Source organism: Diadema antillarum, unplaced genomic scaffold (genome assembly GCF_040938485.1).
Source record: "Diadema antillarum isolate AM-2024a unplaced genomic scaffold, OU_Dant_1.0 scf00000126, whole genome shotgun sequence".
Taxonomy (NCBI): Eukaryota; Metazoa; Echinodermata; class Echinoidea; order Diadematoida; family Diadematidae; genus Diadema; species Diadema antillarum.
The window spans coordinates 1,108,527-1,126,854 of record NW_027271015.1 but is presented as its reverse complement, the minus strand read 5'-3'; the positions used below and the strand labels follow the sequence as shown (position 1 = coordinate 1,126,854).

The 18,328-nt window shown below is 36.4% G+C and overlaps 1 protein-coding gene across 1 annotated transcript in view; it reads right to left on the bottom strand.

Moving 5' to 3' along the window:
• Positions 1 to 1,878: 1,878 nt before the first annotated feature.
• The window catches only part of LOC139720292 (uncharacterized), a 39,456-nt gene continuing 23,006 nt past the window's right edge, over positions 1,879 to 18,328 (bottom strand). The window contains exon 2 of the mRNA XM_071631654.1: positions 1,879 to 2,907. Coding sequence (XP_071487755.1) covers positions 1,883 to 2,896 — 1,014 coding nt within the window. The 5' untranslated portion in view covers positions 2,897 to 2,907 and the 3' untranslated portion in view covers positions 1,879 to 1,882. The remainder of the gene's footprint in view (positions 2,908 to 18,328) is intronic.

The following is an 18,328-nucleotide window of genomic DNA, read 5'->3' as shown; positions in this document are numbered from 1 at the left end:
AAAAAAAAAACAGTACTATTACACATTTTCTTCATTATTTCGTCCACTTCAGCAACCAAGAATGAGGTACATCACGAGCACCACAATGTTCTCATATCTTGTAATAGGTAATGGACTAGTGAGATAAACGCTTCGCTCAAGTCACATGAAGCAAGTATAAGTGTGTGTGTGTGTGTGTGTGTGTGTGTGTGTGTGTGTGTGTGTTTGTGTGTGTGTTTTTTTTTTCCTGCAGGATACGAGTTATCCATAGCATTGACACAGTAAAAGGGACATCGGATATATCGTTGAAGCAATAATCCAGATATTCACGAACAAAAAATAATGACCGATTTGAAATCGCCTCGACCCTGCCTATATAGGACTGCGCTATAGCCCCACTATTACATACTTGCTTCATGTTGGAACTTTATAGAGACAAGATAAAAACAGAGTGTTTTCTTTTTTTTTGGGGGGGGGACGGAGGGGGCAATTCTATGATATTTTTAATTGTATGAAGACAAAAAATGATGCACTGAAATATACGTGTTTGTCATGATACACCCATACAATTTTGTGCATCCCTCGAACTTGGCTTGGCGCGCATAAAAGATTATGCACTGCATATTTACATTTTCCATAAAATATAGCTTATATACATATTTTTATTCGCAAATTGTAGACTGCATTTAATGAAAGTAGGTAATACAAATTAAGATAAACTGTAATGATTATCATTCACAGACTTAGTTAAGAAAAACCTATAGTTTGATCTTTTCCTTAAAGAAATTACCGTGCCCTAACTTAATCTGCTGTCAATAAACCCATAAAGGGCAATTCCAAACCAGCTAGAAATAAAGTTTAAAAACAAGAATAAAGAGTGAAAATTATCTTTTAGTAGTTCTTGCAAAACAGTTTTTACACAATTCATATGCATGTGCAAATAAGAGAGCTGGTGTAAAAAAAAAATTGCTCTAAAAGTTTGATACAATGTTATTCTTGGCTTAATAACTTTAAAGTAATGATCAGTCAGATACGTTGTATATCAGGCAGCTATCAGGATTTGAGATTGGGGAGTAATTGAGCTTTAACAATACCCTTCTCCTATACGAAAACAAAGAAACAAAGAAACCAAACAAAAGAATTTAGGATTTGTTTACAAACTATAAAGAAACTGGAAGGTTAGTAAAATTGGTCATATACCGTAATGATAGTTTTAAGAAAAAAAAAACGAAACCTATTTTCATCAAAATCATATCTCATATCGTGTACAATACCTTGTTTGATTGTTAGTTGGCAAATCGTAACATACCTATCATAAGAGAACATGTAATGCTTAATTTTGAGAAACGTACGTTTCACAAATAATTCATTTGATTTTCAAACGGTTTACAAAAGATATCTGTAATATAGATTTGAATCTCGTATCAGAATAGTAACAAAAGATCAAAACAAGGAGATGGTGAGTAGAAAGCTGAATGTAACAGATTGCTGCACCATTAATGGTGAAAATACCAAGAGAAGAGGGGGACGGGGGTCTGGAGAAAGAAGGTGAAATGATAAAAATAAAACATGTGAATACCAGAGAAGGGAAGGACATGGTACGCCAGGAGTAGAATATAATACAGGCGTATAACAAGTTTTGCAGAAATAGTATAAGGAGAGCGGTATTGATCGCACAAAATACATATTGAGCGCGTCGGTGGTTCATATTTCGCAAAGGTATCTGCCGTATTCAACCCTGACATATCTCTTTCTAACCGTTAATGTCAATAAATTTCACACACATGCACTTACTTATGACATTTTGTACCAATGACATTTTTTTTTTTTGGGGGGGGGGGGGTGGGAGTTGACCTGTTATATTTTCTCAGTCTGACACTGAAAGAGCAAACACTACATATTTCTAATGGGAACGTTGAATGGTCCCGTACGTCTTAGCGGGAATTAAAGCGTTTTCTTTATACCTGGATAACAAGATGTGATATCTTTCATATGCAAGCAGAGCGGTCATGAGTTCAAACATTAATTCTAGTGGAATCAGTAGAATATGAACAAACGCTACCACCTCCCGTTTGAAGAAGTTAACTTCCAGTGGCTCATAGCTATCACCCCAGCTATTCTTGAGCCACCGGGCAGCACTGAAGAACCCAAGGTACACCAAGGTCGCTAGAGTCCACTTGACCTCAGCAATCTTGGAGGAGTCCTGGCGCTGTACCCGATATACGAATGAAGATACCAGCCATGCAATCCATACTGCAAGGACTTTATGCACAAGATAGAGTAAACATCGAACGCTCCCATCTAAGAATAGTAGCGCTATGGCTGCCATGATGCTGAAAAGTTTAGAGATAAAAGTTCCGAAGAGAGAGATGAGGTATAAGAGATTATCACCCCCAAAAGCTGTTCCAGCGCAAGGTCCACAAACCTGCCGCAAACCTCTTGAAGCTCTCGTTAAATGATGCTGATATATAATAAAGATGATGACCGGTGAGTAAAACGTGACATTCATCACAGTTGCGAAGAAGAATTTGGCGTCTCCAGATATCATTTCGTTGGGAAAGATGGCAATAGCGAAGCGAGCACCAGAGTAGATTGTAGCAGCACCTACGGATACTCTCAGGACACGGTGCAAAAATGGCTTGAGCAGTCTGTCTTGTCTGCTGCCTTCGTGCTGCAGCAACTGTCCCCCTTCCTCGCTGTCCCCTGCATGAGACGTTGCGTCTTCGTCATATCGTATGACATTCATCCTATAGCTTGTCCCGGAGTCCCTGGTGACTTGTTGTGACCGGGGAGGATCAAATGGCTGGATCTGTGGGTTGGATTCGCGTAGGTGAAGGGTGTGTTGCCTTATCATAGATGACCAAATGGTCCAAAGGAATACAGTACCGATTATAGCGCATTGTGCATACATCGACATCGCTGATGCTCCTGTAATGGTGATATGATGAGAACGATCATTAATACAATAGTTTAAGTTGCATGATACATTCAACATTGTACCTAGCTACTTCATACATGTTACAGAGATTAAACCTCATCTAAAGACTTTTCAATTTGAGTGTTACAAGTGTCTTATCAGATGAATTAAAAGTTGAATATTATACACACAAGTGACAACAGTCCTATATTACTTGATTTGATTTGATAGATCTCGTTTTGATTTACATATTTCCTGTATAGCATTACTCTACATGATCAATTTTCAGCAATGTCATCACACATAAACAATATGTTCATGTGTAATACTACACAACATTTTTATTTTGTACAATTTCAACAATTTTCAATACTCTACATCTGCAAAATATTTTCATGTGTCTAAATTTCCATACGACACGGTTGTAGTGGTCAACAATAAGCAAAAAGCTTGACTCTTTGGTAACCGAGTATCTAGTGCAATAAAACAAAGGGATGCAGCATGATGTTCGCAGGAAGGAAGGATAAGGAAAAAGATGGGGAGCAGGGGTGGGGGAGGGGTGATGGAAACCTCCCGATACCGGGTCTTATGCTTAAGCATGGGTCAGAATGCGCCTTTATGGACCCCCTTTTTATGGAGGAACAAAGTGTATTTTGATCAAGCTACAGTTTTCCATACAACTTAACAGTACTTAATGTGGGTAAGAAGGAAAGGACTTTACGATCGAATGCGATGATGGGGCTTCGGAAATATTGGTGGACACAGTGGAATTTATGTCTTAATTATGTCGCCATTTCACCTAAGATTAGAATCCATCTTTTACACTAAACATTTAGTAAGAAATCTCTTCAGAATGAAGCTAAATTGGTAAATTACCAATGGCTATCATACAACTTAATGAGAAATACTTGTAGATTGAATAAAATTAGTTTTGATCGTATTATGGAACAATTCAGAACATTCAAAACTGGATAAAACTGGAATTAGCTCGCTGTTTAGACTGTTGTCACTAATCAAAGTGATAAATTTTTATTAGAATAAAGTATGTTTGTATCATCAGCAGAATCTAATTGATTTAGTTCTGTCAAAGATGAAGAAAAGAGTAAGTCGTTTATGAAAAGAAGGAAAAACAAATGAAGGGTCCAAGATTTGATCTTTGAGGGGCGCCAGAAGCTCTGCTAGATGTTTTTCTTTTTTAGGTTTTAATAAATAAACAAACCAAATTAGGACGATACTGTTCCTCTCAAGCCAGAACCATGTAGTTTTAGATACAACAATGTGTCAATGTTTTATAATCAAGGGTATCACCAGCTTGCTTTTGACACTGTCTGAGGGGGCCATAAACACGCTGATGATGGATTATTCCTTGAAAGGAAAATCCGTTTTTCTTTCACCCAGACTTTCACCAAGACGAAGTGATCTTTTTAGAGAGCCATGTATTCATAAGGAAGAATCATCTTCCTTTTTTTTCGTGAAGGAATAAAGGATAGTCACAGGTTTTATGGAATTTCGGCAGTGACCACTTTGTGAACGGTAAGTATTGGATATGTGTGTTACTTATCCGGAAGAATAATCTTCCTACGTATACTTCTATATTACAGAACACCTAACATATTCCGAAGACTTAGTGCTGCACGAAGCAATTAGTAGTTTGCAGATTTGATTAACAATGACTTCATTTGTCTTTGGCAACATTCCTCCACTGATCGGCAACATCGCTAATATACCAATCAGTGTCCAAAGCAGGCCCTACAACCCTTGAACGTATTCTTTTTTCTTATAGCAGATGTAAAAAAGGTGTAACGGATACAATCTCTCCTGCCTTTTATACTGAAGGAGGATATCTTATGAATATTCATGAGCCCGCTTCTCTGACAGGGAGATTTATTTTTGATAACTTTTGAATTGCAATTGCTTATTTACCCTTCTTACCTAAACTCGTCTGAATAAAGTCCCACCGGTCAGTAGTGTATATTTGAGAATATGGACAGGAGCCATTACCAAAAAGGTCACCAATAGGGACACCTATCTTAAAAGTGGCCAACCACATGAAGCCACCACAAAGAAAGGCACATCCAGCCGAGAAGAGAGGTGTGTCGACAAAAACGGCATCGTGATACCTAGCAATGCCCAAAATTGAGACCGGTAGCACACCAAACATTAGTATAATCATAAAAGTGTCCCCGAATATATGCAATAGCGTTACATCCCGATGAAGAATGTACTTGAAAACTTTGAGGGGTCCTAAAACAAAGCTGAGCAAGCCCATTATTATCATAGCCTGGGCTAGAGACTTTCGGCGAAGGTACCACTTTCCAGAACAGCTGGCATTGCACTGGGATTCAGAGGACTCGAGTCTTTTATCATTTTCTTGTTGATTCTCTTGACTTCCATCCCCTTCAATTGCGTCAGTATCCAGTGGTGAAAGAAGATTTTCCCTCGAGGACTCTTGTCGTGACGCGGTATCAGAAGACGACTGGACAGAATGTGAGTGAAGGGATCGGGTCTGCACCTGTGAGGGTTCGCTGCCTCTACATTGTGTCAGAATACCAATTACCTGGGCACAATGTCGACATTGCTTCGGCCAGAAGATGGTCTGTTTCCTGTGGTATCTTGGCCTTGTGAAAGAAAACCAGAAGAGGACAATCGCCATGATCAGAGCCACTATGATCTGCGCCAAGACATGGATAACTTTGCACATTTCCGACCAATCCTTCGCTGCAACTGGAGTCGAAGGGCCAACAGACAAATACGCGAGAAAACTGAGAAATAGGCTGAGGCAGATCATGCTGACATAGCTATGGGTGCTCACTCTCACTTCTCTTTCTTCCGCCATTCCTGTGCTGTTGTGTTCTGATGACATGTCGCTGGGGTAAGACTGTCTTCTCTTCAACCTTTAGACCGATGTGCGACCGATGTGTGTATGTGTATGTGCGGTAACGTTCAGATATCGTGCTATGTGCACCAATGATGCACGGGGGTAGATAGCTGGTGACAGTAGTTAGAAATGCCAAATATGCATCCACACGCGTAGAATGGTGTTCAATTCAAAGTGTTCACGTTGTGGGATTTGCCATAAATTGCCACTCAGATCTTGTGTATAATATTCAACCGAAGTAATGATACAAGATATTGCTGTCGAGCCATTATATAAAAACACAGATAGCATCATGATCGAAACGAGCATAGCGTTACCGATCGCTATGCGGAAATGGTGGCAATTGCCTTTTTCTTTTCATCTCTATTTTATTTCCTTTTTGAGGTAGAAAAACGTTGTCTTTATCATGCGATTAATATCCCGGACACAGTATCGATCTGGCAGAATTATGGCTATTGAAAATCGAAAGTTGATCACGGGACTTAATGCTAATCTCTCTTTATATCCCACTAACATTCCCTCCAGTAGTTGTCTACTCATTATTTTTAGAAATTTATGTCATGTCATTCTCTTTCTCCTTGATGATAAACAGTATAGGAAGGACATTTGCTTCTGAGAAAATAATACCGATTTTATATAGCAAGTTTTCATTGCATCGTGTCTCTGGGAAATCTCAATTGATTATCATCATTAATTATTATTATCGTCACCTCGCAAGTCTCTCATTAGGCAACCTAACCGCATGCATTTATCATATTTTAATACGAACCGTGAAAAAATCCCTGCCTCTCATCAAATATGGCATCTCCAGTCGTCATACACAACATGACTAATCTGCATATCAACTCCCCCACCAAACAACAACAAAAAGTCTGAGGGTAGCATTACCAATAATTTCTGCGGCTTTCTTTGCAGTGGCTCGGGAGGAACAGTTTCTGTCACCGTTAAATTTTGCACATGCTTGGTTCATGTCACGTGCATTGGTTCATAAAGTGGCAACTTTTTGATCGGACACCATTTTGGGTATGTCAGTTGGGGTCAAGGGTTATAAATGTTTCATTCCGTATCTCAGTGAATACATGTCCTATCTCTTCCATATGTTTTACATTGATATAGCTGATTCTGGGTGCATGCACTGGTCGGGGAGGAAGGTCTCGAGCCTCGGTGATTAAGTTTGCCTTTTCCTCCCCTGGCAACCAGCAGCATGCACCTGGAACCACCACAATTTTTATATCATGTATTTACGATTTTCTGTTTGTATTTTATATCAGCTTGTATTGTACATTGTATATTGAATTGCCGAATAAATAATAATAATAATAATAATAGCATGAGTCTAGATAATATCATATTTATCGTACACCAAAGTATACAAACTATCAAAAATATCCACCACGAGCATGACGAAGTGCCACCTACATGGTGCACAAAGGGTGTCCATCAAAATATATTCTAACACCTTAAACTATTAAAGTGGAAACACAGCGGATAGCATTGCTAGAAGCTTTAAGGATCCAAATTCAAGTATGATCAAGGTATTACGAGTTTTGACGAAAAAATACAGGAATATGAAGAATAGTTGGCCTAATAATACATGGTAGAAAACAAAAAAGGAATGTCTAAACGGTGGCAGCCCCAAACGAGTTTGAACATCGAAGGGGCATCTCCAAAACTAAGACAGGTCAACTTTTGTTGATGAATCACTGTCCTCTGTACAAAACGTGAACGAAATCTATTAAGAGAAATGTGGTCATTGAGTGCAGACAAGAGACCCTAAAACGTTAGGCAATGTTAGATATTTTGTGTGTGAACACTGAACAAGCGAGGGCGCTACTACCAAAGGTACCGGCAGATTATACATTTCCATTTCGGATTTGAAGTAAAATCCCTCAAGAAATGCAGCTTCTTGGGCAACGCATATAGGACACTGTTCAAACTATGACCACTAACCCTATGAAAAGTGGACCAATGTGACCAGCATCACTTCCATATCATGAGTTTTGAAGAAAATCGATCTATTAAAAGCAGGAGCCCATAGATGACGCATACTCTGACAGATTAAAGGCATAATTTACCATTTGCATATGAAACAGAAACCCAGCATTAGTGCTTTAAAATAGTTCTTAAATGTGAGATAGGGATGAAAACAACTACTGTAAAGATTTGAATCCGTAAAATCGATGTTACGTATTGTTAGATATAAAAAATGTGAACAATAGTTTCAATAAAAATGTTTCCAGACTAAACCATCTACAGCTACGGTTAATTGAGAAATATACAGATATCTCCTTATATTTTGGGCTTTATCTCGAAAATTTTATACTATTATTTTATATAATATATAGTTTATATGATTTTTATGTAATTTCATAAGACAGACCTACACATATGCATTAAATGTCATATCTTGAAATTTCTTTAAATCACTGTTTCCAAAGGTAAACAGGGCCTTTAACAGTTTGATGTATAATGACTGAACAAGCGAGGGCGCAACCTACCATTACAGGTTACTGTACATTATATGCATGTATGCATAACAGCTGTATATATATATATATATATATATATATATATATATATACATATATGGGTCAGAATGTTGAACCATGTACAATTGAGCCAAAACAAGGCAAAATTTAAAAAGTAGGAAATTCTCCAAATCATTCATCTTATCTGATAGAGTATAACCCAAGCTTTAATATGAACCCAATTATACTAGGATTTTCCCAGAGGAACAAGTTTTTATTCACCGCTGAAGTTTACCATGTCCAGAGCAGCGAACGTCCGTGAGGAATAGTACTGCACATACATTTGAATACCATTTAACATAGTTTCCAAAGATCTGATTCACTTCAAAATCCTAACGAAATATCTTAAGGGACATGTGTACGTGATTGCAGAATATTAAGCTTGTACTCGTAACCTGTACGTAATGGTAGACAACTGATGATTTAACTAAATTCGTCATTTCTGTGAAAATGTTGCTCTTCCGCTAAACACTTTCTCCACTTTACGCGCATTTTACAGAAACTCAATATTTTCACCTCTTATTTCACTATCCTATACTTTAATCCTCACTCCCAAATAATAATATACCTTTTTAAGATGTATCTCATCTGGGCAGTCTCTATAACCCATTATGTATGCAGTCTCTATAACCCATTATGTAACCTACCATTATGTAACATGTATTCCTTGTTTCGCTTATTTTTTTCGTGTGTTTGTCTAGTATTGTATTGTGAGTTCAAAATGTCGATGCGCCGCTCTCTTGCATTCCGTATATCACTTACATTTCTGCCCCTGCTTCTTCTGCACTTCTCTCTGGGTCTTTGCCTCGTACACTTGAATGTACCTTTGTTCTTACCACCAGCGTATGTTGTAATTCCATTTATTTATGATGGATAGTACGTCACAGGTTGTGAATTTTCCTTTTCACTCTCTAAACAATGAAGATTTTTTTGATATGTTTAATCATGGCTCGGTATCTCATGCAATGAATGAATCCGACAGTAAATATGTTTCCACGCAAATTATGATTTTAATTCTCATATTAGAAGTGTAGCTTTTGGTGGAGATAATAATGAACAATATCTTAGTTCTGAATATTTTACAATTAATCAATTCAAAGCTCTAACTGAATTATCTCAAAGTTTTTCCTTGATGCAACTCAATATAAGGAGTTTGAATCGTAATTTCGATAATATTTGCTGTTTTATGAATGACATTCATAAATCATCTTTCTCTGTAATTGGACTGAGTGAAACATGGATCAGTCCGACTTCTATCCCTACGTTCTCTCTTCCCGGTTATGACTTCATAGAAAACAGTCGTCAGCACAAGAAAGGCGGAGGAGTTGCCCTATACGTAAAGAAAGACCTTGATTACATTATTCACAGTGGATTGAACTGCATGAGTGAAGCTGTAGAATCACTCTTTATTGAAGTTAACGTGCCTTGTTCTAGGAATATACTTGTAGTAGTCATTTATCGACCCCCTAATTCTGAGATGCAAGGTTTTTTTTAGTTATTTGCAATCATTACTGCAAAGTCCACTTTTCAACAATAAAGATTGTTATATCATGGGAGATTTTAACATAGATTTATCTAAGTTTCAGACATTAAACTCAGCTCAGAATTTATTAGATATTATGATGTCCTCATCCTTTTTACCCCTTATAACAAAGCCAACTCGAGTAACTGATCACTCAGCAACTCTAATTGACAACATATTTTGCAATATTAACACCTTACCCTTTTCTGGCATTGTTTTATCAGATTTGTCCGACCATTACCCCATATTTACCCATATTCCTTATAATCGCAAACGTAATCTGAATTCCTCTGCAATGTATTTTCGAAAGATTACCCCCGATAATGTAGCTAGGTTGCAAAATGGCCTTAATGAAGTAGATTGGTCTGAGGTATATGATGCTGAGGACCCAAATAATGCTTATAATTTATTCATGAGAAAATTGAATTCACTTTTAGATGAGCATGTTCCTTTAGTTAAGAAAAATAATAGTAATTATAAAAGATCCCCGAGACTTCCGTGGATATCGAAGTCTTTGCTGCGGTCTATTAACCGAAAAAATAATTTGTATTATGCCGATAAAATTAAACACACTGAGGAATCTCGTCATAAATATATTTCATATAAGAATGTTCTCACTCAAATTTTGCGTTGTGCAAAGCGAAAATATTTCAGTGACCAGATATATTATTTTAAACATGATATCCAAAATACTTGGAAAGTTATTGATTCTGCCATTAATAGAAACAAACCAACATCCCGTATTACTACAATCAAACATAATGATCTTATTATTGTTGACCCCAGGTCTATAGCTGATGTTTTCAATCAATATTTTTCACAAATAGGAAATAGTTTTGCTAGAAAGATTCCCAAGTCCCAAAAGTTATTTGTCGATTTTTTACATACGCCCAATTCTAGCTCCTGTTTTTTTGCTCCCACTCACCGGAATGAACTAATTGATATAGTTCAGAATTTAAAGAGTAAAAAAAGTGTTGGTTATGATAATATTGATAATGTTCTTTTAAAACACATTATAAACTGCATTGTGGATCCTTTGGTTCATGTGTTTAATTTGTCTTTAAGTAATGGTGTTGTCCCCGAGGAAATGAAAGTATCTAAGGTTATTCCAATTTTTAAGAAAGGGGATAGGGAAGACATCAGTAATTATAGACCAATATCTTTGTTATCCATTATCTCTAAATTATTAGAAAAGGTTGTACATTTTAGACTCTTGGATTTTCTCAATAAGCACAAGATTATTTCAAATAATCAATTTGGTTTCCGGCAACAACACAACACATCCCATGTAGTTCTCACTTTCCTAGACAAAGTCTCCAAAGCCATTGATAATTATCATCATACTATAGGTGTGTTCCTGGACTTCTCCAAGGCCTTCGATACCATTGACCACAAAATACTCCTTTACAAATTATCTCATTATGGTATTCGTGGCATGGCCTTGGAGTGGTTCAGGAGTTACCTTACCAATCGCAAACAATTTGTTTATATTAATGGTCACAAATCTGCTATGCATGATATCACTTGTGGTGTACCGCAAGGAAGTTTACTTGGACCACTTTTATTTGTGGTTTACATCAATGATATCATAAATTCATCAAGTATTCTTTCCTTTTTATTATTTGCTGATGATACAAATGTGTTCCTTTCTAGCTCTGATCCAGTGTATTTGATCGATACTATGAACATCGAGATAAAAAAGTTACTTTATTGGACTAGAGCTAACAAATTGTCAATTAATCTTCAAAAAACTAAATGTATGCTTTTCAGTAATTCTTTAGAAAAGTTATCTCAGAATATTTATTTAGACAATATAGCCATTGAAGAAGTTTCCTCAATTAAATTTTTAGGTTTGACTCTTGATAATAAGCTCACCTGGAATTTGCATATCGATTCAATTTGCCGCACAATTTCTAGAAATGTGGGTGTTATCAATAAAGTTAAATTCTATTTTCCGACAAATGTTTTGTTAATGTTATATTCATCTTTGATCTTACCCTATCTGAACTATGGCATTCTCGCCTGGGGCAACACTTACTCCTCATATTTAGAAAGAATATTATTATTGCAGAAAAAAGCTCTTCGTATCATTTGTAGAGAATCGTGGAGATGTCATACTAATGATTTGTTTCATCAAAATAATATTTTAAAAATTAAGGATTTATATTGTTTGAATTTAGGTCAGTTTATGTACAAATTAATAAATCACTCCCTTCCTTTGGTGTTTGACTCTATGTTTATCCAAAATAAAACTGTACATTCATACCCCACTAGACAAACCAATGAATTCCATTTACCACTGTCTAGGACAATTTTTGCAAAGTCTATATTCTCCTTCGCTGGACCTAAACTCTGGAATTCCCTTGACAGCAGTATAAAAGAATCTCTAAGTTTCAACACTTTTACTTTAAAATTAAAGAAAATGCTTATTAATTCTTATATTACTGGGGATTTGCATTCTGAAAGCTCCTAACTGATTTCTCTTGCTCCTAACGCCTTTATTTTGTTTACTTTATTTCATAACCATTATGTTATATCATTCATATGAAAACAACTTCCTGTGTCCTGCATCGACCCCCAATACTCTTCTCCTTTGCCCTTCCCTCTGTCTTCCTGTCCCTTTCTATCTCCTTTTTATCCTTTCCACGTGTATGTAAGAGAGCTGCTTTGTTACTGTGTTATATGTGTGTGCGTTTGAGTGCGTACTCGTTTTGTGTTCTGGTTCCCGTGGATTATGTTAAAATGTCTCGTGTATTACTATTATAAAGCGACTCCGAGGGGACTGCATTCTACAAGCTTGGCTTTTTAGCAGTCCCCTCCATTTCCGACCTTTTCTTTGTTATGATTCAGTCACATTTTGTCCTTGTACTTCTTCTACCAAAATATGTTTTTTGTTTCATGTGAACAAATGACATGTATTTAAATTTCATGTGGACATGTAAAAGTTACTTTGTACTGACTTTGTGTATATGCAATGTCATATTATATGGTTTGGCCGGAAATGAAATAAAAAATGAAATGAAATGAAATGAACCCAACAAACATAGCATAGTTTTCATCACGGAGGTTCGCATGTAGCTCACGGACGTTCGGAACAAACAAGATATTGAACAATGCAGCTCTCTTGAGTTGGAAACGCATTCTACTCACAACAAACAGTAATTTCATGTCGAGAACAAACTCCTCAGCAAAATCCTGAATAGATATTACCAATTCTCAATTATATAAGCTTGTTTATGTTCTCATACTGAGGAATCAAAGAAAACAATTTTTCCATCTATCGTAAATGAACGTACAAACGTACGTGTAATCTCAGTGACGTATAGTCCATCCTTGAGAACGAATATATTTATCAAAATTTCGCTATCATGAAGTAAATATTCAGGTCCTAAACTTCAATAAAGTCTACAATGCAAAATTTGCTTTTTATATAACGAACATGGTCACAGCTAAAATTATGACAAAGAATTAATATAGAAAAACAACAGAAATGTGCTCCGTTATAGAAATACGAAGTTTAGCTGGGGAGGGCAAACGAATACATTAGGAACAAATCCCTCTGTGTTTGCTCCTTGTGTTACACACTGTTACCGAGAAAAATTTGTATTATTATATTAGTCAGAAATGATAATAGGTTCGACACTGCGAAGTTTCGTCATAACAAGATACAATAAGTCCATATATCTTGGATGGATGTTTGTGACTTCGATATTATACAATATGGTTTGTTATAACAAACCTTTTGTAGCGCGTCATTTCGGAGGCACGTTATTCATACAGTTTGTCAATACGAAAATTGATAGAGTTCGTATAATTATGAAGCTTTTTTATTCGGTAAATGATAGGAATCTCCGGAGGTTAACCGAAAGGCTTATTAATTGGAACATGAAAACTTATATTCGCTTATCCAAATGTGGAGAAACAAGTTAACAGCTAAAATCCTCCAATTTCAAAACCTCATAATAACTGTTTTCACCTAAACGAATATGAGGCCCATTCTACTTTTAGAAGAACGGACCTAAAAATAATGATCCTTAATATCTATTTTTCGAAGAACATTTCTAATAACAAACCTCCTGAATTAACTACATTTTTTTTTTCATTTTGGAATTACAAACCTTTGGACGTCGGAGTAACGAATCTTTGGAAGAGCGAACGTATCAAAGTGCAACCTTAAACCTATTCTTAATCATTACTTTTTTAACATGTGTTTTCAAAGTAAGCACAAAAGCACAAACAAACTGACGATCTCTCTGTCTCTTAAATGTAAAATGAAAAAAAAATCTTGGAAAAAATTACAAATGAATATTGCTTTTCATTGATGAGTATAAAACAACACCATGTGATGATAAGCGATGGATTTGTGTGTTTTCATCAGACAATAATTGTATACTGCATGATTTTTGTTCGCTGGTGACGGCTTTTCGATGAATAAAAAACATAAACAAACAAACAAAAACTTCTCCAGAGGAATTTGGTATAACAGGAGTGCACTGGCAATTCTTTTCTCTGTGTGTTGGAGCTCGATCCCTTCTCTGTTTCTCAGTTATTTTCATTCAACTGCTTCCACGTCCTTTTGAAACTTTTCCGTTTCTTATTCAACACATGCTCATTACAGACTTCTTCCGTCATTATCCTGAATGTGATTGCGTAGCACTTTTCGGATTTGTTTTGGTTTGTTTTCTTTTGTTTTTGTTTTCTGTTTGGTCGCAGCATGTTCAGGCTATTGAGGGAATGAGAGAAAAATCGTCATGAAGAGAAAAATAAGAATGAATTAAGGCATTTAATGTCATGACAATTACAGCGAACGTCCGTTATGGAGACCAAAACTGGATGTGTTCTGTTTGAGACGGCAGCTACCATACTCAAAAGATAAACACTTAGAGCACCTGTCACTAAAAAGTGGCACTGATCCTCTTTCTCCTACTACGTAATCCATTGACTTATTCAACCAACGAACATCCGTGAAAAAAACGTTTTCCGTTTGTTATTACAGGTAAATTGAGTGCTGAACGCTATTCACTTTCGGGTATGAGCGGCTCGGTGATTTGGTAATATTTTCAACTAACATTAATCTTATGTGCAGTGATATATTTGCAATTGTCAGAAATTTCCTTTCTCGGACAGAACGTCCGTGAGCGAAACTTTCAGAACCTGTAACAGTACAAACTGTCTCCAGAACCTCATTAGAAAGAAATTTAAACGCACAGAAATTATACATTACGCAAAGTTCCATTTTCCCATAACTTTGTTTTAAGTGTTTAGCTGTTTTTGTATAATTAGAGGGAAATCAAGCGTAAAATTGTGAGTAAATTTTCAATTGTTTGTTCATCATGATCACATAACGCCTTAAAAATTCTGAAACTACTGCTCTAAACTCATTGTTTACTTTGTAAAACTTTATTTGTCGCTATTCGAGCCAAAAGTTTTAAAGAATACAGGACACTTTCGGGACAAGTTATCCCTATCGGAGGGATTGCATACGTCACGGACGTTCTCTGGAATTATCACGGACGTTCGTTCTACTACTAGGGTCATGTTCCAGGACGGATAACTAATCGGCAGAGAGTACCTAGCCTTCCTAACTCTTTCAAAAATTTGAAAAGGTATTGTCAATGCAAATTATAAGAAATTTGACATCCTTACAACATATGTATTGCTCAGAGGGGGATCAGGAGGTGAATTTTCAGAGAAAATATCAATTATTTGCTTGGTTTTTGGTGAATTGCATGGTCCAAAAACTGCGGACGAAGCTCAGTCCGCTCCAAAAATGGCATGCAGCTCCTCGGCAAGAGAGCCAAAGGTAAAATGCACCTTCGCCATCAAAGCAAGATGGTGTCCCACTCGAAAACGTTTTAATCATCACGGACGTTCTTTTTTTCTTGGAGGTTCGTCTAAAAATACAAATTCGGTTCCTATTTGACAAAGGATGGACAGAAACTCAAAACAAACATATTATCGTGTTGCTAGATCTTAGTTGATTACGACTCAGAACAATATCGCCAACAACGTTTCATGGGCTACGATCTTTATTAGAAAATAGCGGAAGCACGTCCGTGACGAAAACTGAGTATAATTTTGCATAAAAGAATATTACGTCCCATGTACAGCCAGCAGACGTACACTTTTTGCAGGATATGTTCATTAGGTGGAACACCAAATTTTCGTATGCGTTACAGTTGAGACAACAAAGTAGAATTTGCAGCAGCGATAGAAATAAAAGCATCACGGACGTTCGTCTGTTTAGGACTTTGATATTTTAATTGTTCTCTGCAATTTTGTACGTGCTCATAAAGTTCTTATAATTTTGTGGTACATACTCATGATATGTCAGATCCAGAACATGGTCAGATATTAGATGCCACGTACCATTAAAAATGCACATCATTAGTTTGAAAAACAAAAATTATTGTGAAATTAGCGTTTTTACCGTATTTTTACGCTTTAAGTCCTTGTGAAATGAAAAATATTAGACAAAAGTCAACTAAACCATATATTTCCTGAAAGGAAATTTACCAATCTTTGAGATGACATGAAAAAATCTGGTTTCTTATATCATCCTGGCGTGTTCTAAGGGAAAGAATGTCATAAGGTACGAAAATTGGCAATTGTACATCGTTCAAAATTCTCACCCATATATATATATATACATATATATATATATATACATATATATATGTATATATATATATATATATATATATATATATACATTGAAACAAGAAAGGGAGAACTGACCAGAAACAAACAATAGATAGTGAAAACTTTGAGCAAAGAAAATGGGTTTTCATCGGGGTTCGAACCCGAGACCTCCGGATTACTAAACCGGTGCTCTACCGACTGAGCTATTGAAAGCCCTAGATCGGTGTTCGTCCCAAACCCTTAACTCTCTTTGCTCGTGTGGTCAGAAGCTATAGCGTGTGTATGTGTGCCACACACACACACATTAACCTGACATAAACCCAAAGGATGTAAATCAACTTGGGAATAAATACGAGGGATCGCCGAAGCGATGCAGCTTTTTATTTTTTGTAATATATATTGAAACAAGAAAGGGAAAACTGACCAGAAACAAATAATAGATAGTGAAAACTTTGAGCAAAGAAAATGGGTTTTCATCGGGATTCGAACCCGAGACCTCCGGATTACTAGACCGGTGCTCTACCGACTGAGCTATTGAAAGCCCTAGATCGGTGTTCGTCCCAAACCCTTAATTCTCTTTGCTCGTGTGGTCAGAAGCTATAGCGTGTGTATGTGTGCCACACACACACACACATTAACCTGACATAAACCCAAAGGATGTAAATCAACTTGGGAATGAATACGAGGGATCGCCGAAGCGATGCAGCTTTTTATTTTTTGTAATATATATTGAAACAAGAAAGGGAAAACTGACCAGAAACAAATAATAGATAGTGAAAACTTTGAGCAAAGAAAATGGGTTTTCATCGGGATTCGAACCCGAGACCTCCGGATTACTAGACCGGTGCTCTACCGACTGAGCTATTGGCGCTGGGATTCCCGTGTTCCCAGCATTCAATTTCAGGCTTTTTCGTGTTCAGAGTGTTCCACCATTGAAGAGCTAAGAAGAGCTGACATCTGGAGTTTGGAGTTCATGAAAAAGTTATTGTTTTCCACTGGGAGCACTAATTAAAAAAATGATGCATATGTGGAGCTCAGTTGTATCACAGAACATGCTACCATATTAAATATTTGCAATAAAGCTTACAATATAAGGAGATATCACTATTTTTCTCAAAAAACCCCCACAACACCATAACTGTTCAGTATAGAAAAATTTTTATTATAACCATTGTTCACATTTTGCACATTTAACATTATTCTAACATTGATTATACTGATTAACATTTTTCATTGGTTGTTTCTATCCGAAACTATTTTGAAGTACTAACCCTGGGTTTTTGTTTCATCTGCAAATGGCAAATAATGTCTTCAAAGGTAAGAAGCCTTTGTATCTGAGAGCTAAAAGGATTAAGTAGATTAGATCTAGTAAGGGGCCTAGACCTACTGAAAATACATACAGTTCGAGGGGTCTATCATATATTCTAACAATTAGTGCATGTTCGATTAATATACCAGTACTGTACTACAGAACTCAAAATACTAAATTATCTCTTGTGCAGTTCTATTCCACCGAGGCCGCAATATAAGTAAGTATTTGGCGTTCTATCCAGTGCAGTGATGATAGCATGTTCTGTAGTTGTGCAATACGGGTACAATCAAATATGTTGTGCAGTTGAGACACTATACAAGCACAACTGTTACGTACACGTTTTTAAAACTTATATATATTTTTATCTTAATTCAATATCAGCATCTTGTTCACAATGAAACGAATGTAAACAAACGAAGCAGCTCTATTCTTCTAACTTGTATGCCTCTGTCTCTCTCTCTCTCTCTTTCTCTCTCTCTCTCTCTCTCTATATATATATATAATATATATATATATATATATATAATCATATTTACATTCTTAAATCATA